At 45.8% G+C, this 24,797-nt stretch overlaps 1 protein-coding gene across 6 annotated transcripts in view; it reads left to right on the top strand.

Annotated features, from left to right (window-relative positions):
- RAB3IL1 (RAB3A interacting protein like 1) overlaps nt 1–24,797 on the top strand; it is a 517,042-nt gene that overhangs the window by 262,869 nt on the left and 229,376 nt on the right. For all 6 annotated transcript variants that reach the window (XM_069623895.1, XM_069623894.1, XM_069623898.1 and 3 more), the window contains exon 2: nt 1,544–1,760. In XM_069623895.1, the coding sequence (XP_069479996.1) occupies nt 1,544–1,760 (217 nt within the window). The remainder of the gene's footprint in view (nt 1–1,543; nt 1,761–24,797) is intronic.

Genomic DNA, 24,797 nt, shown 5'->3' with positions numbered 1-24,797 from the left:
ATGCACTGCTAAGACTAATACCCATGACATCAAGGATTACATCACAAATGCCATTTATGACATCCCTGATGACATCAAATATCTGGGCCACTTTTTTTTTGTTCATAGATAAACCAGGCGGTTTTATTCACGGACAGTCAGAATATGAAAATTGAAAAGGTGCTACATATCTAGACATTAAACTTCTTGTATGTTCTTAAAGTACTTTCCTTAGTGTTTGGTCTCAGCTCATGGTGCACATATATGGGGCAATACGCAGGCCTCAAAACCACAATTTATTTGTATACATGATGATTTACTTTAATGTTATTGACATTTTCTGGTGATGCTGTTTCTTTCTTCCTTAATTTAGCTTCCCTGTATGTGCCTCTGATTTGCATGTGTTGTGGGTCTTCATATGTATTGTTTCAGACAAAACATAAACAAATAAGAAGACTCTGGGTGCATAGATGCATTCTCTGGATTTACAAAAGCCTCCTTCAAGAATCCTGTAGTATAGGTATTTCCCAAATATATTGGGAAATGGTGGGGTGAGTAGGACAGTGCAAACTTGGGCTACGGTACTGAGGTGGCCTTACTGTGAACCTGCTACAGCATAACCATCTAGAGAGAAGTCAAAACACTGCCCATTCCTTACTACCTAACAACACATCTATCTCGCAACAACTTCTATACCACAATTGACTTCCTTAATATACCATACCTCTATGCACATAAGGTCCTTACTCACGCAACAACTTTCAAACTAATTGCATTCCAAATTATTACCACACGTTAGCACACACTTTGTCAACCCTTCTCCAAGAGAGTATGATTGTTAATTTTCAATCTGCTCTAAGTAGGCACTTCTCACCGCGAACTTTGTTACTCTTTTTACAGTCTCTTAAGACATGCTTACCAAACAGTGGAGTTGAACTTACCGGAAGCTTCTTTTCCATATAGGGACAGCAATCCATGCGGGTTGAGTGGATGGAGTCCCTCTCTGACATGAGCCAGTAATGTAGAGTATGCAGTGTGAAGGCAGAATAATACTGCCCCACGTTGGGGAAGCCAAAACCACCCAGGTGTACTGGTCTCATAAGAACGTCTTTTAAAATCCTCGATTTCCCTTCCTCTCCCATAAAAATATATTGAACTGTGTTTATTTCTAATACCAACTTACCTGGAAGGGGGAGCATGTTAAAAACAATTTGGGAAGCAAAGGCATTTTGACCACGTTAATTTTACCCCAAAGCATCATATGATATGGCATTTGTAATCGTTCACACTTAAAACACAGCACCGCAATCTTGTCAAGCTTAATCCTGATGTTGAGATCAAGGTGTAAACCAACATCCCAAAACCACCATCCGCCCAAACGTCCCGCCCTGCTATTATTACTGTTCTAAAACTATTTCATGTGCGAAAGACGGTAGTTACTTCATTCAATAATTGTTTAAAACCACATTGGTCTGGTAAATTACATGACATTGTTGTTGGGTTATTCTCTGGTGGCACTTCATGCCAGGTCCCGGCTTACTGTGTTTTGCTTCTTCACATGCAGCCAGCCGGCCCTCAAAGTTGGTGCTCTCCAGCTGATGGGCAGGCAGCCCCCGCCAGGTGAATGGAAGGGCTCAGAAGAGCTGGTACTCCCGGTGCCTGCAAAGGAGGAGAAGCCCCCCACGGAGAGCTACGACGTCTCCCGTCTACGAAGCTCCTCGGTGGAGATTCGGGAAAAGGGTTCGGAAATTCTGAAGGAGGAGCTGCAGAAAGCTCAGAAGGTAAGGCCTCCTGTGAGACTTGGTCCTGCTGTAATGCAACTGCGTAGGCCTGGCCCTGCAGCGTGTCCGATCTGTCAGGTGCGAGAGAGTGTTTTCCTATGGGATTGCGCCATTATAAAACGCTTCTGTGAATCGGCCCCGAAAGTGCAAAGGCAACGAACGGATGTAATGCAGACTTCATGGTGCTCTTGAGACCTGCACTCTCCATCCTTCTCAACCTGTTGGCCACTGTGCTCTGGTAACCAAGCCACAAAACTGCTCTTTGCATGAAAAAGCTGCAGCTTTAGCTATGAATTGTCAAATTACCTGTACACAGTGCTTTAAGTGGGATAAGAAATCGAGTCGGGGACTTAGCGCGCCATGATGCAATATTTGGGGGGGGGGGAAGGAGGAATCCTAAAAGGGTCTAGCGCAGCTTCACGTAGACAAACCTTTAAAAGAGGTGAGGTCAATGTAACTAGCGCTTTGATACATTTTACTGAAAGTCTGTTTTCAGTTTTGGGTGTGTGTGATTTTGTGTAACCCCTGGCCTAATTAGGGCCCAGACATACCTCTCAGCCTTTTGTGGCACTTAGGTGGGTGAAAAACCCTATTTTTATTTTTGGCCGGTGAATGCCCAATCACTTACATGGGCGTGTAATGGGCTTGGCGGGTGAAAAAGCTGCTTAAATGGCGGGTGTCACCTACCAAAAGTGTGTGAGCTGAGAAGTATGCCTAGCTAGATGGGTTGCATTGCTTACCCCCTGAGGGAATAAAGAGGAATGAAAGCACAGACATCATTGTGGGTTAAATATTTGGTTGCTGCGTATGTGTGTTGTTTACATAGTGACGTACTGTTCTCAATGGACTGCTCTATCAATCGCTTCTCAGGCACAATCTGGAACATTGGGGAATGCACAGGCCTTCCCTGTCTAAGGACAATGGTACTGATCAGTGTCCATTCAACGTTTCAAAACATTAGTTTCGAATGTCAAAAGTTCCGACACAAAAGTGTCGAAAAAAGTTTCAAATTTATTTATTTAATATTAAAGGGTTTATTTTAATTTAGTATAGTTAAGTAAGTGTTTAAAAAAGAAAAAAACGGTGCTTTGGGGGGACCCCCCCCAACAAAAAAAAAGTGAAACTTTTTTTCTACACTTTTGTGTCAGAACTTTTGGCATTCGAAACTTTGACTTGCGAAACAGTCACTAGAAACCGTACTGATCATAGGGACAGGAGGCCAGAGAGCAAGACTTTTGCAGTGGACCACTGGGATAATGAGAGAGAGAGAGAGAGAGAGCGAGAGAGAGAGCGAGAGAGAGAGCAAAGGCTCACTGGGGGGTTGTAGCCTGTTAGCCAGGTCGCATATCCCAGGAGCAAACCCTGAGCCGCATGAGCTGGGTGGCCCTGGTTACTTCCTGCCCTGAGGAGCTGTTGGCCTCCTTGGGGGTGCGGGGGGCAAACTGGGCAGGTCTGAAGAGCAGCAGCCCCAGGCTGTGTGTTGGCCTGAACGAACAACCCTTCCTTGGCCTCGGGAGCAGTGCTGCCTGAGGAGACATCAGGGAGCTGAAGAAGGCTATTGCCCATCCAAGGCCAGACTTGGTTGGTCAGGAAAGATTGGAGCCGTGGCTGTGTGTGAAGTGACGGCCCAGGAGAAGTTAGCTACCTTGGGCTGCATGATTGCTGCCCCTAGGACAAGGCTGCGGTGGCCTCGAAGGCAGAGATGCCTGCCCCGGGCCAGGGCCTGTGCCGCACGCGGGAGCCAACATGGTTGAAGACATTTAGAGCTAGGCTTGGCACACCTGATCCAATCTCTGTGGTGGAGCACATTTTAAGATGGGGGGCCCCTGAAGAGTGAACATTTTCTCCAGGCTTCACGGCAGTGACAGTGGTGCCCCATATGGGCACAGGGTGCCACGTAATGAAAGCACTCCCCGGGTTGAGGTGTTAATAGCGGTGCCTCACCTGGATATGTGGTGCCACATTGTAGAGAGCAAGTATGGGGACCATAGGGCTTCTAGTGCATGGGGACATTTCTGATTTTTTCTAAATACACACTATATCGGACAAAAGGAGCTAAGGTGCAACCTTGTTAAAGACCTACTGAAGTATTCATGTGTTGGGACAATGACCAGTCTGTATCAAGTCTTACTTTAATCACAGTATCTTTTTGTAACCTTCTATAAGTGATAATAAACCCAGGGCAATTCCACTATTATCCAACTGCAACCACAATTTCGAGTGGGTGACTTTATTGAATGTCGTACTCAAATTGAGGACGGCCACATATAGTTCATCCATTGGTCAAGGTATTTGTTCGTTTTTTAAAAATGTTTTTTAATCCTGTGTTTTGAATAGGAATGATGTTATTTACCATAGGTCTTTTTTGACGTACCTTCAAAAGTAAGGCCCAAAATACCTCACATAAGAAGACTTCTGCTTGGTCACACCCTGTTGCCAATTATGTACAGCCCCAGCAGAAGACCTAACTCACTTCCTACCTTTATGTCCAGCTTACGCTTGTATAACCTCGATGCAGGTTTTACTCAGTCTCGATCTGCCAATCCTCTTGACTGTATTTACTGAGGGCAGACTCTCCAAAGGTGGGCTGGACTCTCCTGATGTTCTTGAAGCAAGCATGGCAGAGGCGGGCACAACTTCTTGCACTTTAGCAACCTGTTCTCGTTTTTAAAATCACTTTTATTTGGGATTAATAACTTGTTTAAATTAGTGTTTTAATTACTGTTGGCATTTTATCTTCCTTCTTAAATTTTGTCTGGGCATGACTGATGCATGTAGAGTATAGGACAATCTATTTTTAGTATTTACGTATCCTTGCATATGCACTTTGACCACTATGTCTAATTGCTTCTTTGAGATAATAGAATTTTTTTAAAAGTATTCGGCCACTATTTTTAGATCTTACAAAGTGTGACGTCATATATGTATGTATAATTTGCTGCTGGTTCCTGTTGTGAAATGGAAATGTATTTGCAAATAAACATGAATTGAATTGAAATTGAAAGTACCTTGCTTGCAACATTCAATAAGGCAACTGATCTACAATTCCTTGGGGAATCCCGGGATCCCTTTTTGTATATCGGAATTATCATTTCTGTGTGGCTGGAAATCTGGAGCGTCTTAAAATGTATGCACAAATTCTAGATCATTTAAAGGTCCAAGATAGTATATCTGCTTTCAAAATATTATTATATAGTCATCCCATGATTCTTTCAACTTTTTAATAACTTATTTTGTTCTTTCATAAGAAAACATATAGATGACCAATCGTTGATATCTCCGACTGACAATCTACGCTTAGTGGAGGAGGATAATTCCCATATCTGTAAAGGCCGAAAATGCTAAACCCAATTACTTTCTGTAATGATGTTAACTTCTGAGAGTGTATTTTGCGTTAGCAGAGCCCAAAAACCTTGCACGCCACCCTAAACAGTTATACAAAGAATATTTTGTAATTCTGTTTTAATCCTCATCTGTTTATATGCGCTCAACCAATTTTGATGTTGGTGTTTGACTAATTGCTTGTTCAACTTGTATGTTGCCCAATTGCCTGATTTTAACAGTTGTCTCTTTTCAATGTGTAGTTGTTTTTGTCTATTAAATTATTTTGTCATAGGTATTGTGGTATTGAGTCTTAAGTACGGGTATTAATGTTGGCAATTTATTCATCGTATCCCTCATTAATCCCTTAAAGGGTTCATTAAATTTGTCCACTGTAATTAACTCAATCAGCTCTTTCTTTTAGTATTACTCATCACATCTTTTAGTCACCTTGTAATAGATGTTTCATTCTTAACTGTCCAACAAATACGATTCCTGCTATTGTTAATGCCGATTGCCTACCAATGTTTCTTAAAAGCAAATAATTCTATTCCATTTAAAGCCTATGCAGTTACCCAATCATTGTTACTTCACAACGACTTATTACCTTCATGTCATAAACAGATTAAATACGGACAATGATACAAATATAAAATCTAATATAGATTTTGTTTTCCTATTCATCCTAGGAGGGTTTGCTGGCTTATCCTTCTTAATTCGTTCATTTAATGTGACCAAGCCTCATGCTAATAGAAAGTGAAACCATCTAGATCCTTGCCCATGATTTTACACTGTCAACATTTACATTCTGGCATAATAAATAAGATGTTAAATTCATAATCCTCTTTGCTCTTATTAAAACATGACCTGATAAATTCCCCTAAAATCAGTATATTATGATTAACATTTTTCCAACCAAATAGATAAAAGATCCACTAATTCCAAAAATAAACTAGATCATTCCTTGCAATATGGCAGACAATATAGATTTCTCCAGCATTGGATCTTTCATGGATTCACATGCTTTGAATATTCCCCGTCGTCAGGCTGGGAATCCCCGGTACATTATATAGACCCTTTCCCGTAGGAAAACTTTTTCGACGCTTATGCGTCCTATCCACCTCGTTTTGTATCATGCGTGCCCGTGCCGTCAGGACGTCATGATATAAATACAGGCCCCGCCCCCGCGCTCCCTCAGATTTCAACCGTCTTTCAAAGCAGTGGGATCTTCGTGTTACTACTAGTGATAACTAGATTGTTCTTTTGTCTGTTTCGCGTAAGCGAAGTTCAAATCTGGAGAATTATGTCTGGAAAGGCGTTATTTCGCCCATGTGCAACCTGTGGCCTCAAAAAGGTTTATGAAGGAGACGGCCACATGGACTGTATCTACTGTCTCCACCCGCACCACACGGCGGATACATGTGAGATATGCCAGGGTTTCTCCCAAAAAACCCTTAAGGACCGTAAAAGAAGGCTGGTCGACTGGCTTAATGACGGAGCGGGTGCCTACCCGGCTTCGGAAGTTGGCTCCACGGCCTCCAGGAGCAAGTCGGAGCCTCCATCGAAGAAGGTGCGGCCAGCAGAAATTCGCCCTGAGGACAAGCATAAGGGGAAACATGCTGGATCCTCCTCATCTCATAAAAAGCCCTCCTCCTCCTCATCATCTAAGACGGAGAGGCTGGCGCTGTCTAAATCCTCCTCAGGGGACCGTCCCAGGTCTTCCGTGAGTCGAGAAGCTTCAGCCGGGAAGTCGGCATCAAAATCGACAACGAAGTCTAAAGGCTCGACGACGACGACTTCCTCGTCGACCTCGGTGTCATTGACGATGCCTATTACCGTTCAAGCAGCAGCGGTTGGGATTCCTTCGTCGACGGAAACTCAGTCTATGGCTTGGCTGCCTGAGGTCTATGACCCGATCCCCCCTGAGGTCTTACTGCAGCCAGACACGGCCTGCTCGGCGGAAGGGGAAGGTGACATGGTTCTGCAGCCATTGGATTTAGGCTTACGGCCTTCCACGTCGACGACGACGGCGACGAGTGCGAGCGGGGGTATGGTACCTATATCATCCACGTTGCTGAACCCCCAGACAGTTTTGTCTCTGGATGTGCTTAATACTCTTCAGAAGCTACTACAGCGGCTGGATACCCAGTTCCCTCAACCTGGGACGTCATCGTCACTTCTGTCTGTACCTTCCGTCGACGAGCAAACTTGTACGGCTCGCTCGTCGACGAATCACCCATCGGCTCCCCAGGCGGTAAAAGATCGTCCTCGAGCTCAGGAGGAGGGTGAGTTGTCGGAGTCCGACTCTATACATGATGACTCTGGGTCAGACATCTCCCTGTCACCGTCGAGGGACCCGACATGGAATTCGGATGTAGAATTGGAGTCTACGAGGAGCCAGACACAGCCATCTCCCCCTGATGATGTGGGAGCCTTCCATGCAATGATGGGGAAAGCGTGTTCCGAATTCGGCTTGATTCCTGAGGAGCAGAGGAAAGACTGTTTCCTTTTTGACCATATGGGTCAAAGGAGAAAATCGGTATTTGCCATCCCAATCCTTGACCACGTGTGGCAAGAAGGTCTCAAAACGATGCGCCATCCGTTCTCGGAACCAGCCATAAAGGGACGGATCGAGAAAAAGTTTAAAGCTCCGGAGTCCACTCCAAAATGTCTAACATCACAGCCTTTGTCTGACTCGGTGGTGTCGGCGGCAGCAGCTAGGAAGGCCAGGGTCCAGCAAAAATGTTCAACGCCACCGGAAAGCGAGGCTAGGAGGCAGGACGCATTTGGAAAGAAGGTGCTCTCGGTCGGAGCGACGACAGTAAGAGCAGCCAATTCCTTAGCGATCGTGTCACGATATGATAGGGAAATGTGGCACAAATTAGCCCCTATCCTAGAACACCTGCCAGACGAACACCGAAAAGCAGCTATGTTACTGGTGCGGGACGGCGAGGAGGCCTCGAACCACGCTATTAATATCGCAGTGGACCTAGCAGAGTCTGGTTTCAAACAAATCAACCATGGAGTAGTGCTTCGTCGACAAGCGTGGCTCAAATGTACTACTTTCCGTCCTGAAGTACAGTACAAAGTCCTGGACATGCCATGCGAAGGGGAGCACCTGTTTGGCGAAAAGGTTGATGAAGCGCTGAAAGGGATGAAAGAAGACACGGATACTGCTAGGTCCCTCGGCGCCCTTCAAACGGGTAGAAATTTTCGCTCTTTTCGCCCTTTCAGAGGTGCTTCTGGAAACTCCCGCTTTGGAGCCTCGAGGGACCGTGGATTTAACAGGCCCTCGTACTCTTCACAAGGGTTCAGACGAGCGTCCCAGTCGGCACGTGGAAGCAGGGACTATCAAGCCTCCAGGCGGCGAGGCTCAGGTCCGTCGTCAACGAAGAACAAGCAAACCAGCAACCAATGACGGCCTTCGGAACGTCCTGGGGGGTCGAGTCTCTCATCACTTCGACCGATGGAAATGCATCACCAAAGATCGATGGGTCCTAGACACGATTCGCATGGGTCATGCGCTGCAATTCAAAGACAAGCCTCCGCGTCTTCCTCCTTTATTCTCGACACAGCCCCACCTCCAAATCCTACGACAAGAGGCGGAGCTTATGTTGCGAAAAGGGGCGGTAGAGAGAGTTCCTGTGGCACAGGAAGGCCAAGGAGTTTATTCCAGGTTCTTTGTTGTCAAAAAGCCAAACGGCAAATGGAGGCCCATTCTCGACCTGAGGGTACTCAACAAGTGGCTAAAGAGCCAAAAATTCAAAATGCTAAAACTCCAAGAGGTTATCAGATCGGTGCAACCCATGGACTATCTCTCTTCACTAGACCTTCAGGATGCTTATTTTCACATCCCAATACGCCCACGACACAGGAGATATTTAAGATTCGTCGTCGGGAGAAAGCATTTTCAGTTCAAGGTCCTCCCGTTCGGGCTCAAGTCCTCCCCCAGGACGTTCACCAAGTGCTTGGCCCCTATAGCGGCCCATTTAAGGAAGGATGGTCATCATGTCTATCCATATCTAGACGACTGGCTAATCAGAGGGTCATCCAAGGAACAAACACGAGACAGTCTACGAGCCACAATGTCCATCTTACAGGAACTGGGCTTCGCAATAAACTTCAACAAGTCCTCAGTAGAGCCTTCGAGGACCTTGGTCTTTCTAGGAGCGGAGTTTCATACGCACACAAGCCTGGTGAAACCATCCAGCGAAAGAATTCAGAAACTTCAAAACAAGGCGTCGGAATGGAGCGGCGGTACCAGAGTCTCTGTGCGCAAGTACATGTCCCTGCTAGGGACCATGTCGTCCTGCATTCCGTTAATAAACAACTGCCGTCTGTTTATGAGGCCTTGCCAGGAATTTCTAGCGGACCGTTGGGCACAGAGCAGAGGTCGCTGGTCCGACAGACTGGTCGTCGACGAACAACTAGTTCAAGCACTCGGCTGGTGGAAAGTGTCTACTCACCTAACGAGAGGGATGCCTCTACTGGAACCAGAGTTCCAAAAGACGGTGGTGACGGATGCATCGCTGAGCGGATGGGGAGCTCATCTGGATATGTTACAGGTACAAGGCCAGTGGTCTTTGCAGGAGTCCTCCCTGCATATCAACCTGCTAGAACTGAGAGCAGTGCGATGGGCTCTGAAGTCTTTTCTTCCGCAACTGAGGGACTCGGTGGTGCGTGTCATGACGGACAACACCACTACGATGTTCTACTTGAGGAAACAAGGAGGGACACGTTCCAGGTCCCTATCGACAGAGGCACAGAAAATCTGGCATTGGGCCCTTCAACACAACATACAAATCTTAGCATTTCACCTACCAGGAGTGAAAAACGTGGAAGCCGATGCCCTCAGCAGAGAAATGAACGAAGTTCACGAATGGGTGCTGAACGACCAACAACTTCAACAAGTATTCAAGGAATGGGGACACCCTTCCATAGACCTGTTTGCAACGAAGAACAACAAGAAATGCCATCAGTACGCAAGCAGATGGCCTCAGCAGGGCTCACTGGGGGATGCGTTCTCATTCCCATGGACGAACAAATTCCTGTACGCATTTCCTCCTTTTCCCCTTGTCAGGAGGACGTTGCAATGGATCCTCAGGTACCCATGTCGGGTAATTCTGGTGGCCCCATACTGGGCCAGACAAGTGTGGTTTTCAGACCTACTACACTTAGCGGCGGCGGAACCGATGAGATTCCAGAAGACCCCCGACCTTCTGTCTCGACAGGAGGGTGTCGTTTGGCATCACGACCCGGACAGCCTCAAGTTGACGGCCTGGCTCCTGACTTCGCCGAATTTGGTCGGCTAACGATTCCGGAGGACTGTCGACGTATCCTGCAAGCGGCAAGAGCACCTTCCACAAACGCCTCATACGCGTACAAATGGAAAAGGTTCTGTCAATGGTGTGAGGATCAACCAGGTTTGGCCCCGCAATCGATTAGGCCGGAACAGCTCCTTCCATACTTGCTGTTATTAGCTCAAATGGGCCTGTCGGTGTCGTCAATAAAAGTACACCTAGCAGCCATTTCCAGGTTTACTCGTCGACGGCACTCGGCACCATTGTTCAGCGACCGCCTGATTAAGCACTTCCTTAAAGGCCTCTTTCGGAGTTTCCCTCCAGAGAAGAAATTTCCACCGGAGTGGAGCCTCAATCTGATCTTAACGTCTCTTATGAAACCTCCGTTTGAGCCAATGTCATCATCGTCTCTGAAGTTTCTGTCGTGGAAATTGGCCTTCCTGGTGGCCATCACTTCAGCCCGACGTATCTCAGAAGTTCAGGCTCTAATGGTGGACCCACCATACTTACGATTTTTCAAGACCAAGGTAGTCCTAGCCACTAACCCACAGTTCATACCAAAGGCTCCTTCGGTGTTTCATAAACACTCTTCTATCGTGTTGCCTACGTTTTTTCCGGAGCCATGCTCGGGAGCGGAGCGCATGCTACACACATTGGATGTAAAAAGGGCTCTCAAGTTTTATCTTCATCGTACGCAACCGTTCAGAGAAACGAGACAGCTGTTTGTGGCCTATGGGTTGGGTGCTAGAGGAAAAGCCATTTCAAAGCAAGGACTTTCAAGATGGGTGTCATCTACCATCTCGTACTGCCATTCCAAGGCAGGGAAGCCTCTTCTACGACGGCCAAGAGCTCATTCAACTAGAGCAGCGGCATCGTCGACGGCACTGTGGGCCGGAGTCCCTCTAGGGGACATCTGCATGGCGGCTACCTGGGCGACTACACACACCTTTACCCGCCATTACTGCCTGTCGCAGCAACATGCCGAAGACACCCGGATGGGACAGGCGGTGCTTCGACACCTATTCCAGTAAGGTAAGCCCCGGCTGCGGGGTGGCATCCTGTGGAATTTATGACTGTATGTGGTCCGTTTTTTCCCTATGTAAACTATTACTGATGTATACATAATCTTAGGGAACGGCCTTTTGCGAAGAATGTATAGGGGTTTGCATGCACACCTCCTCTTGGGGGTAGTACTGCTATGTAATCTATTCAAAGCATGTGAATCCATGAAAGATCCAATGCTGGAGAAGGGAATAGTTTCTTACCTGTAACTCCATTTCTCCAGCATTGGTATCTTTCATGGATTCACATGCGCCCACCTGCCTCCCCTGATCATGCAAACCGGTTCCCCCACTACTTTGGGGGCCGAAATCTGAGGGAGCGCGGGGGCGGGGCCTGTATTTATATCATGACGTCCTGACGGCACGGGCACGCATGATACAAAACGAGGTGGATAGGACGCATAAGCGTCGAAAAAGTTTTCCTACGGGAAAGGGTCTATATAATGTACCGGGGATTCCCAGCCTGACGACGGGGAATATTCAAAGCATGTGAATCCATGAAAGATACCAATGCTGGAGAAATGGAGTTACAGGTAAGAAACTATTCCCTTATCATTAACCACATGTCTTTATAGCACTGAAAGTTTCACTGGACCATTGTAAATAACAGTTGGTTGCTATTTGTATCAAACTCTTCAATCAAGAATGGCAGGGTGGGATTCTAGAACTTGCAGCCCAAGCGGATGGATGCTTGAAGGCTCAGCTCCTGTACCTGCCTTCATCTCCCTGATTTCATGATAATGGCTGAAGATGCTTCAGGATATTTACAACCATCTAAGAGACAGAAAGGAGAGGAGTACAGTTCTGAAAACAGAGGATAAAATAATGGATATGCTGATCAAGATGACTACAGACATTGCTGACATTAAAGCTTCTCTTGGAGCTTCTGAAGAGAGATATAATATGTTCTCTGGAAAATTTGCTAACTTGGAAAGCCATCTAACGGTGGTAAGTGATGACTCCCAGCAAATGGCCATTCAGATAAGGGAATTGCAGTCTCAAGTTGAAAAACTGTCTCTCAACTGCTAGGAGCAGGAACATTTCTCCAGGGGAAATAATATACGGATTGCAGGATTTCCTGAAAATATTGAGCAAGGCTGCTCTGCAGAGTTCCTGGAGAGAGCTCTGATTAAATTGCTCAATCTTGATCCTAAGACCCCGCTGGAGATTGAAAGGGCACACAGGTCTTTTGGACCTAAGCCGGCGCCTGGATAAAGACCTCGCCACTTCATCATTAAGTTTTTGAGGTTCCCTGTGCGAGAATTGGTGCTGAGAAAGGCAAGAGAGAGAAGTGACCTAACGTGGGGATCCCATAAAATTATGATTTTCGAGGATCCGAGTCGTGATGTCATGGAAAAAAGGAAAGCTTTTGCAGTTTCCAAGGAAAAAGCAAGGAGGAAGCATTTAAAGTAATATATGATCTACCCAGCTATATTAAGCGATCTTAATGGCACAGTGCACTCTTTTTCTGACCACAAAGGAGCTGAGGCTTTCCTAACAGACTTGGATCATCAACCTATGCAGGAGGGACCTACTCAAGCAACAGGATTAGTGTCTTGGAAAAAGAGATGAAGGAATAGAACATATGATTGCTCGGATTGCTTACTCTGTTATTTACCTTTTTCTGTTTATCTTCTTTTAGTTGTGAGTTTACTTGAATTTGTTTATCTATATCTATATATTTTATTTGCAACGTTGCTATTATTTTTTGACTTCTAGTGGGAAAATGGCGCTACATTGTGGAACAGATAAACGTCTCGCTTTTCGAATATACACAGGACCGGGATAACATATTGTTCTCATTGTGTCTTGTGAGAGGTTTCAAAAAAGGACCTTGAATCAGCTGATCCTTTGTTATGTTGCTAGCACGTACTATGAAATACGCGTGCAAGCATCTGTAAGGCAGTGGCAGACATTCTTGTGGATCATCGCGCTGAAGGTTTGTAACAACAGTAAGCTGCGGGTGTGTTAATTCTCTGCCAAGATTGATGATATATATTTCCCAGATATGTGTGTAATGTGCCAGATGTGAGCAGTTGGGGATCCTTTTGTTGTCACAGGAATGATGGGCTGAGATTGGCGGCTGAGCCTCATGGGCCACACTAAGGTGAAATGTATATGGGGGTGCCCAAGACCAGTCTAAATATAAGCGCCCCCGAGGCAGGAGCTCTTTGACGGTGAGGTTGCTGCTTCGATGGGAGCCTCGATCACCTCACTGCAGCCAGTGAGACGTACATTTGGTTTAGAAAACAATGTGTAGAGGGGGGTGCTGTTGCGCACAACGAAAATGGCTGCCTGAGGGAAGAGCTCCGACTCCAACATTAATCATGCAACGCATCTATCCTTTCAGTGCCGTCCCACATGCTCGTGGAAGAAGGATTCCTGAAGCGGAAGACCCTCGGAGCAAAGATTTAAAAAATTGAGCCCATAAGTCAAAAGGAACTGCCTGGAGAAGTTTCGGCGGTCTGGAGGTGCCGGCGCAGCTGCCCGCCGGCTCCACAATATATCCACTGCGGGCCGGAGGTCTGCAGGGAGAAGCAGGCCGCAGTGGGGGAGGGGCGCAGCGGTGAACACACACCGTGTCGCACACAAGCAGAAGAAAAATACAGCCGTCACCGACTTGAGGCGCTGGGGGGCCGCAGACGGAGGGCACCGACACCTGCAGCTGCTGCCGCCGGGGGAGGAAGTCCGGAGGTCCAGCGGAGCGGCTTGGGGAGCAGCACTCGGCCCGAGTGGCCGTCATACATGCGGCGCTGTGGCTGCTGCTGGTGTGCTGGCCCCCTTCTCTCCCGCGCAAGCAGAACAAGGAGGAGGGCGAGGGGGAGCAGTGCGGAGACACGCGCCCCCCCATTTCAAGTAAGTGTGCCCCCCACAGTGACAACTGCCCATACCACGCCATAACCCCCTGGGAGAGATCAGGGGGAGGCTCAGTGCCACGCATCAGGAACTACTGCTGGCACGGAAGCTGAATAAACACTGTGTCAAGTATAGATTATGTGAAATACAGCGAACAGCGCTGAGGCAGCTTTTGTGAAGTGTTTGGGGGCAGGGACTGCCATTGCTAAGGGGACACAGAGGGCCACGTCCCCCCCCCCTCTCCACTCCCCCCGGCACTCGGCGGGACTCGCTGAATAAGATAACATTTAATACCAAGAGAAGTGGCAACAGATGCACTATTGACATCCGACTACGTGCAGACAGATCTCGGCGGCTTCTGCTGAACAATACCCCATTAATCCTGGAGTGGTGCAGGAGGATCACCCCACTGAGAGCTAAGTGGGGGCAGTGTATGTGACCGGCTTTCGGGACCAGCCCAGCGAAAATCCTTGCCCGGTAGAAACCACAAATGGACAGCTGAACACCCGGAGGAGGGAGGGGTCGAGTTAGGCCAAATGCTTCCATACTGCCCGCCCTTCTGCTTGCTTCAGTACATTCATGCGGCAATATAAACTACATGGGAGGACACAGTCCACTCAAGGGCCGTACACAACATCACATGGGACGCACCGAGAGGAAAGGCACAGGGGGAAGGAATACCGGCCCGATGGACTCCTTCGCCAGTTCTCAGCCACACAGGGCGGCCGATGAGGCGCCACAGGAACACGAGAAACAAGGGGAATATCCCCTGGACCGCCTGGCGACACTGGTCCAGAATGGCTTTATGGCGGTCAACGTCAAACTGGACGACATAGTCGCAACAATTGGGTCCCTGAAAGCTCGAGTGGAAAAGGAGAGCGTGCGCATCACAGAAGCGGAGAGCAGGATAAGCACGAACTAAGACACACTATCACAGCATGGTCGCGACATAGCTCGCCTTCAGACGGAGCTACGAAAAACTCAAACCAAGTGCAAAGATTTAGAATCAAGATCTCGAAGGAATAACATCCGGATTGTTGGAATTGCGGAAACTTTTGGCAAAGGCGACATGGAGAGACGAGTGGAAACCTGCTGAGGAACATCCTGGGAGCAGACTCCTTCTCCGAACATTTCCTAGTGGAAAGGGCTCACTGCACGTTGGCACCAGTGCCGAAGCCCGGGGCACCTCCCCGCACCATAATAGCGCGCCTCCTTAACTACAGAGACAGAGATTTGATACTCAAACTGTCCAAAGAAAAAGGCACTCTATATTTTGTACATAACAGAATCCATATATATCCAGTTTTTTCCTCTGGTGTACAGGCACAGAGGCGGTCCTACGAGCTGGTTAAAAAACAATTGCGAATACGCAATGTACCGTACGCCCTCATCTTCCTGGCAAAAATGAGAATCCAACATGGTGGGAGAGCTCACTTCTTTGAAAACCCCACAGAAGCCATGACATATATTGAAGCCTCCTTTCCTCTACCTCCCAGAGACCGGATAGCCGACCAGAATGCCAGACCACAACCGGGAGATGAGATATCAGATTCAGCTGATTAACTAACTTCAGCCCCAAACTGGGGGAAAGAACCAGAAAGGGGCAAGGGAACTCCCTATTAGTGGTGGGTGCCGACTCCCTGCCGCCCAGAGGAAGGAAAACTTTACAATGCAGACGGACTGAATGAAAACTTATGTTTAACTGAGCTGGGAGCCTCCGTCGGGGCAAGCCAGGTGTGTGCGACAGGGGACCCTCAGGAAAGCTCCACCAGTTTAAGGGGATGTACGTTACAGGGCAGCATCGTCAAGTTGGGGGTGATGATGTGGGTGGGGGACCAGAATATCACATGATGTTTAGCTCTATTGATCCGTGCGGGGAAGGGTGGGGGGAGTTGAGTGGTTGGGACTCAGTTGGAGGAGTCCTGCAAGTTAAAAATCGTGGTTACATTGCAACACATGGAAACCTCCTACGTAGCAGCAAGTCAAGAGACGCAAAATGGATGTACAGACATGGCTAACCCTGTCAGAACTAGGGGTGTCACGGTATTAGTTTTATGACGGTACAATAACATTCTTGCCAAATGACGGTATATCATGGTTATCGCGGTATAGCAGGTGGAGTTAACTAATCTTAACAAATATTTTCTAAAAGGTAATAAATTGTCAGATTATTCATCACAAACAAAACCAGGCACCCAGGGCCAGAATTGGGCTTTTCAACATACTTTCCACTGAAATGCTACCCCTTGCTTCCACCAAACACACATGTGGAGAGGAAGAGGGGAGGGGGGAGCCCTGCTGCGACTGGCAAAGCAAACTGAATAGCTTTTCTTAAGTGGTCATTTAGGCTTTTAGCTCCCCCACTGGCTACTGGTGAAGATGAACATGTTGCCATCTTGATAACCTGCATGCCACAGATCAATGGAGTCTGATGGTGGTATACGCTTGTGCGCATGCACACAAACTCTCTCTTTACGTTACAGCCTTTAGTTTACTTCCGGCCCAAAAGGTGTTCAGTGATCACGGACATGTTACCCTTTGGTATGGCAGCAGGGAATACCCACAGAGATTAGTAAATTTCGCAGTGTGACTTATTATATGGAAATTCAATGATAGAACCAGGGAAATCCCCCATTGTCATATGTTTAGAAACCATTAACCATTGTAAATATATAAACCCCAAAGCCACCAACCCAAAGACCCGGGAGGATAGCTCAGCGGCAACGTGCGCGCCTTGGAAGCAAGACGACACAAAGCAACACATGTTCGATCCCTGGGTTCGCACTTAGAAACCTGTGGGTGTTTAAGCGCGTTATAAATATGCAGTAAGACAAAAACAATTATGCAACTAAATAAACAAAAACAATTTCTTTAACAGCGCCGCGATGCCCGCAGGCTGTGTGAGCGCTTTAAAAAAAAAATGTAAAAAAAAGCAAACCGTTTTCCTTCTTGGCAGTGTATTTATTCTTCCTATTTCTAACATATTGATTTTGTGTCAGGTACGTGTGGTTTATGGAATGGCATTAAAAACTGCTCAAACTGAAACTACTTGGCAGACGGCACATCCAACAGTGCAAGACCAAGACTGTGCAGCACTTGCTTACTGCAGCCTTTCCAAATCAGATTGAAAAGCACACTTAACGGTATGAACGGTATACCGGTATAAACAATGTGACGGTTATTATTGTTCAATTCATTGGTTCACAGTATCTTTAAAGGTATACCGTAATACCGTTACATCCCTAGTCGGAACAGCCCGAGGGCTTAGATTAAAACTTCTCACGTGGAACGTCCGTGGGCTGAACAACCGAACCAAATTAAACAAGGTGGGAGCCTATGTCACTCGTCATCAGCCCCAGATTGTCATGTTACAAGAAACTCATGCGCTCCAGAAGGTTAATACCAAGTTCTTGAAAGGGTGGGGTAAGCATAAATACTGTACAGAATACTCTTCACAGGCACGAGGAATACTGGTCCTGATTCACCCATCCGTTGGGTTCCGATTGGGGAAAAGTAAAATAGACCCTCTGGGTCGCTATGTAATAGTGTGGGGAAGCATTGCGGGGGAAGAACTAATATTGATAAACACGTACGGTCCAAATGTGGATTACCCTGATTTCTACACAAAGGTAATGCAAGAGATTGGTTTATCTGGGAGCGAGCGAATACTGTGGGGAGGAGACTTCAACACTATATTAGACACTACCCTAGATCGCTCCACCTCCACACATAGGAACCCCACGAAAACAGCTGACACTTTACAAATCATATCACAGCTGCTACTGGTAGATGCCTGGAGAACACTGCACCCCCACAAAAGACAGTACTCCTTCTATTCATCGGTGCATGACACCGATTCCCGCATAGATTACTGGCTGGTGTCTGCATCTCTTATGAACCAAATTAATGATAGTGAAATATTTCCCCGCACCCTGTCGGATCACTCTCCTATCCTGTTAGACATGACACTGGGAAACCTTAAGCCCCTGGTCAGGAGATGGAGAATGCCTCCTGACATCCTTAAAGACCCTGTAGTGGCAGAGGAATTGCACACCGAGGTAGAATTTTTTTCTTGAAACCAACAAAGACTCTGTAAATAGCTCTGATATTCTATGGGAGACATTTAAGGCATGGGTGAGGGGGATTCTGATCTCCAAATCCACGGATCTATTGAAGGCTGTCAGGGGGAACTGGCGGAAGTAGAGAAACGATTGGGAGAGTTAGAGCAACGATATACATCTCTGTATGAGGACAGCACCCTTGCAGACATTAATAGTAATTTACAAGAATTCAATAAGCTAGCGACCAGGGAATTGCTGCATATGGCTACACCGGCCAGAGCGCGCCGGTATGGCGAGGGGAACAAGACGGGACGCACCCTAGCTAACCTACTAAAAGTGGAGAGACACCATACTTTGATCTCCAGCATAATAGAGAGCGAAGGCACAGTAACAACAAGTGAGGAGGGCATAAATAGAGAATTTACCCATTTTTATACAGAACTATATGCCAACCATGATCTGAAGGCTTCCAACAACATCAGAGAATATCTAGATAGTATCACGCTCCCGACGCTGTTAACAGAAAATAAACTGCTGTTAGACCAGCCCCTTACGGTTGAAGAAATAAAGGAAGCGATTAAATCACTAGCCAACGGAAAGGCTCCTGGCTCAGATGGACTGGGGGTTGAGTTATACAAGGCGCTCAGTGAGGAGTTTGCCCCAATATTACTGTCCGTGTGGGAGGAAGCCATAGAGGTAGGGACGCTTCCAACGTCCATGAGAGAGGCCATAATAACGGTACTCCCCAAGCCCAGACAACCCCCACAATGAGATGTCCTCATACTGGCCCTTATCCCTTATAAACTGTGATGCAAAGGCAGTGCTCCAGATAAGATTTTGAGGTGGGAGTATTTTACTCTCTATTTCTAAACAACCTTGAGAGTAAATGTGATTTTAAGGGAGTAAAAATGACTTTTCTCCTTCGCAAGAGAGTAAAATGTATGTGACATCCAGCCGACGTGTAAAAAAAAAACTGTATGGAAATCATTACTATGCGGCAGCTTTCTGCATTGTGACAGCACACACCTTTAATTATTTCTGGCCATTTGATCTCTCCTGTATGTATTTCAATGTTTAAATCACAAAAACCTATCAAATTATATAGTAAAGCATACATGAATTTGGATTGTGTTTTTTGAGATTCGATAGCAGAATTTCCTTTTGATGTTTAATGAAAGTCCTAATTTCCTGGAGCTATTACTACCTAATGGTATGCCAATGTTATGATACAACAGTGCAGAGAGGCAAGGACTCCATGCTAAATTCTATATCTAATCTAGTGGTCAAATGGTTATTCATATAGCTCTTATGGCAAAGCGCTGTACATAGAACATATTTATCACAATTACCACCAAACCAAAGGCGGTACTGCTTTTATCGACCTCGAAAGGATGAAAGGCTGATTTGGACTTGCCAGGATTCGAACCCGCAACCCGCAGATCACGCAGAGCTTGCAGCAACAAGTGCTCAACTGGCTGAGCTATCTTATTGGCTAACATCCTTCAGAGGTTAATTAACTGAGTATCGACTGAGGTATAATGATCACAGTACCTAGATGTATGACAAACCATTTATGAAGCGCTACATAAATACCTATATCTGGATTATCACAGGGACAGGTTTTGCTGAGTTTCTATTTCAATTACCAATGTAACTTTCATTTGTTTATTTTTGAACAGCGCTTGCACTTTCTTGAGAGTCAGGTTTTGGATGTTTTATTTGTAGTCTTGAAGATTTGAGAGGCTAGAACACATGTGATCAGTGTAATGACAATTACTCACCCTTGAGCAAAGACCCTGCTGCCACTGACCATTTATAGTAATGTACCCCATTGACTTCAAGGTTGAATGGATATAAACTAGACTGTGCATAGTCATCATTTTACACACTGTTTTTATAATTAGACGGTAAATTAAATTAGAAGTGTAAAAATGATCTGCCTCTGCATGATTATGCACACAGCACCGGAACTCTTAAAAATACAATTGTGCAATACTGGTTTGCTTTCACTGGAAAAAAGAATAACTTGTTAAAAAAAAAAAGAAATTCTCAAATGCAACTTCGTTTTCCATCTTATTAATTATACAATCCTAAAATTCTAGGAAAAAATGCCAGTGCTTCTGAAGCTGAATGGAAAGAAACCATTCCTTTTATCAGTGTGAGGTTTTGAAAGGCTTCAGAGAAATACATTCTGTTTCAGAGGTGGCTTGCAATTGCATCCATGTAGATAAAAATCACAAGAAGCCTTCTGGTTTCTGTCAAGTAACCTGACCTTTGCACTGCCCTCTGCTCTAAACCTGTGTAAATGTACCCAGGAAAATAATAAAACTGGCGTACTTACAAAACTTTCATGCGTAAAACGGCCTAGTACTCGCCTTATCTGGAGCACTGTGCAAAGGTATTTGCAAAGATCCTGGCCACTAGACTCCTGCCTCACATGCCAGTATTGGTACACCCGGACCAATGCAGATTCATCCCCACTAGATCGACGGCACTGAATCTGCACAGGTTGTTTGGGGTCATGGCCCAGATTAAGCCAGAGGCCCAGGCGGTGGCTGTGTCTCTAGATGCCGAAAAGGCGTTTGATTCCGTGTCATGGACATATCTGTTCACGGTGCTTGAGAAATTTGGACTAGGCCCATACTTCCTGAAATGTGTCAAGGTACTATACACTAACCCAGGAGCCAAGGTGTTGACCAACCGCACCATGTCAGAATGGTTTGAGCTGGGTAGGGGCACGAGACAGGGCTGCCCGTTCTCCCCCATACTGTTCGCCCTAACCATGGAACCACTACCAGCAGCAATCGGGGAACACCAGAGACAGAGGGGTATATGGATGGCGGGCCTGACCCAATCAATATCACTGTATGCTGACGTCGCCCTATTATACATCCGGGAACCAGACATACATTTGGGTCCGGCGATGGAGGCAGTGCATAAATTCGCAGAATATTCTGGATATAAAACCAATGGTTCTAAATCTGAAATGTTTCTCCTAACCCCAGCTACTAGATGTCCAAACAACATGCATGGCCTACAATGGTCCCCGGACAAGATACCTGGGGGTTATTGTGTCAGGAGACAGAACGTCCTTATTCTTGAATAACCACGATTCCCTACTGAATACGATTTCAGCTAAGCTCCGCTTCTGGGCCAAGCTTCCTATTTCGCTTATCGGCTGGGTAGCTATACTGAAAATGGTCATCCTCCCTAAGCTGCTGTACATATTTACTAACATCCCGATATGGCCTGGTAGGCAGTTCTTTTGATACTCTCAGATTACTGGCGGTGGAATTTTTCTGGTGTGGGGGGGCGGCCAGGATGAAATGGGGGAAAAATGGTGGAACCATATAACAAAGGTGGCATTGCAGCTCCTGACTTCGAATTATATTATCTAGTTGCACAGGCTCAGTTCGTTAAGCACTGGTACGATGAGCAGGACACCTCTCCCCACATTTGTTTAGAAAAGCACGCTGCACTCCCAACTGACTTAAGGTCAGTCATCTTTAAAGGTAAACACAGAGATGAATGTCTATTCGATCCAGTTAGTACAACAGCGCAGGCATGGTCCAAGCTTTACCGCAGGCTGGAGTTGGAGACAACTTACTACGCTGAGGCCCCGTTGTGGAACTTCCCCGGTATAGCACCAACATATGACACAGATATACAAAATAAATGGGACCCGGAGGAAGAATTTAAAATCAAAGACATATTCCCTAATGGCAAATTTATAACGCTGGAGGAGTTTAAAACAGGGATGGGAAGTGACCCATTGATGATATTGCAATATAATAGAATGAGAGTGGCCTTTAAGGCTAGGTGGCCAATGTTCCCAGATGAACCCCCACCACACCCGTGCCTGATGACTCTGTCAACCCGATTGGGAACCAGTGTCTCGGGGATATACGTGGCCGTCCAGGCCAACACTCCAATGGTAAATATGATAAAAGTCCTCCTGGGAAGCAGATCTGGGTGAAACCATAATGGACAGAGCCTGAGAAAGGTACTGTAAATTGACCAAGAGGGTATCCATGAATGCGGGCCTCCAGCTGATTCAATTTAAGATGTTGAAAAAGTTGCTCTATACCCCTCCCAAAAATGGCGAAATTTACAAATAATAGTCCCGGTCGGTGTCAGAAGTGCGGGGCAGATCAGGCTGATTCGATACACATGTATTGGAGCTGTCCTTATGTGCGTGTGTTTTGGGGGGAGGTAGCGAATATCCTAGAGGAAGTAACCCAGATACCGGCGGACCTCACACCACAAAACTATCTGTTTGGAGATATTGGTAAACAGTCCGAGGTAACAAGAAGGCTATTTAACATTGCATGTGCGGTGGCAAAAAAGTGCATTCTGCAAAAATGGAAGAGTGCACAGGCGCCACAAGTAAGCCATCTTCTTAAGGAATTAATGTATGTCAATGAGTGTGAGGAACACTATGTGATGTCACTCCCGAATTCATGTAAACCAAAGGACATTTGGGTCCCGTTTAGAGCATATTTATGCAAAGCAGACTCGGACAGTAACAGCCCGGCAGGGCCCAGTAATGCGTCCAGCCAGTGAGACGATTGCTTGCTCCATTGTATAATTGAACTGAATGTTGCTGTTCCGGATCTATGCGAAATGTAATGTTGTTGCAATGTTATGTACCACAATCATTAAATAGAGTTAAAAAAAAAAAAAGAAAACAATGTGTACGTCGATGTTTATAATAAATGCGCGGATTAAGGTCAAGTTAGTGACGGGGATATTTGCTGCCCCCTGCCTAAATGCTAGTGCTTTGTGCAAGTCAGAAATAACTCATACTCAAGTTGAGTTCTCCTGTATGGTTTTAACATAGTCCTGTGGAGCCAGCAGAAGTCATCATGGCCACGCTAAAACGTGGAACATATTATTCTGGAATTTAGATTTGCTTGGTGTGTGGGTTTAAATTGAGGTGCACTTGGCATTAGACCTCAGCAATATCCTTATGTTTTGAATCCAGAGATAATTTATACAGGATGTACAACCATTCACTTTGTGGTGTGCTAAAATGCCATGCAGCAAAATCAAAACTCTTTGGTATTTATGTAGAATTGCTGGATAAGACATCAAGAGAGGTGGGATTTTGTCAAGAAATGAGTGGGTGGAAAGGTAGATTTGTTGTCTGTTTTGACCAAGCTGCACATTATAATTGTATTGTATTGTATATTGATGCTACATAGATGCATAGATGCAATTGGTTGCTGTCTTATTTTGATAATGTTGCATTTGGATGATAATGTTGCATTTGGATCAAACATACTAATGCACATGACATGTTTTGCTGTTGAAGAGGTGGGTGCTTTACATTTACATTTGAAATGTCTGGAAGATGGTACTATTATTGTTTTGACTGACGCTGATGTGAAATGAATATAAATGTCTGGTCTTGAATAATAGCATAAGGCGGGGACTAATGCGTCCTTCTTGAAATATGCTTTTGAATACAAAGAGGTCTTGCTTTTATTGGGTTTGAAAATGGTAATTGTATAGGGTGGGAATGTTCTTGAATGTAATAAGGTTTAGGATTTAACGATGTTCCCTGTTACATGAGGAGAAAATCCATTGGACAAATTGCTAAGTTAATATACCATCAGGTCTAAGGTTGTTGAGAATCTGAGTTGATAGCAACATGTGATTAACTTCTATGGGGCAAGGTCTATTGTTCCTCACAGATTGTCTCATTTTCTGGACTTGTCTTCAAAAATGTGTTAGAGTGGAGAGGAGGTGGGTTTTGTTATAGCAGTTATAAAAGTAAATGTAAGATCTGGTTGTGTGATCGATTGTGTCGTAGTTACATACACTTATAAGGGATCTTGGAGCAAGTTTGGGGGGTGCTTTCTTTAGAGTATTGCCTCATTTTTGGGAATGACTGGGTTTGGGAGGACATGTTGTATTGTTGCTATGTTGACATGGGGGCAGTGGAAGGTTGGCCCAGAGCAATTGCCAGTGGTTTAGATTAATTCGAAACCTTCCACCCATCACTTTTGTGGTCAGTATGTTGACATGGGGGCAGAAAAGGATTATCTAGTTGGGGGTATGAGAGTGTTGAATTTCAATATTGGGTTATTCTATGGGTGCTATTTGACCCTGTACACTGACAAGGTTTTGTAATGGACATATCATAGTCCAATGCATATTGATATGTTGTGGGTTGATGTTAAAGGGCTGGGGAAAAAGGGTGGATAAATGGGTATGGGATTATACATGTGTAGCTATTTCTGGGGGGTAATTAGACAAACAAGTTGAGAATTGATTAACTTGTGATGGTTAGTGTTGTATGTATAGTTAGAATTATAAGTTTGAAAATTGTATCAGGGTGTTATAGTTTTGAAGTACATTTAGTGTTTATGGCGGGTACGCCCTTGGAGAGAGTGGGTTGGAATGTCAGGTGTGTAGAGAATTTTACCTGAGGGA

This window comes from Ambystoma mexicanum, chromosome 11 (assembly GCF_040938575.1).
Source record: "Ambystoma mexicanum isolate Mex_15411 chromosome 11, UKY_AmexF1_1, whole genome shotgun sequence".
NCBI classification, from domain to species: domain Eukaryota; kingdom Metazoa; phylum Chordata; class Amphibia; order Caudata; family Ambystomatidae; genus Ambystoma; species Ambystoma mexicanum.
Note: the sequence above shows the minus strand (reverse complement) of the source record. Positions and strands in the feature narration are given on the sequence as shown.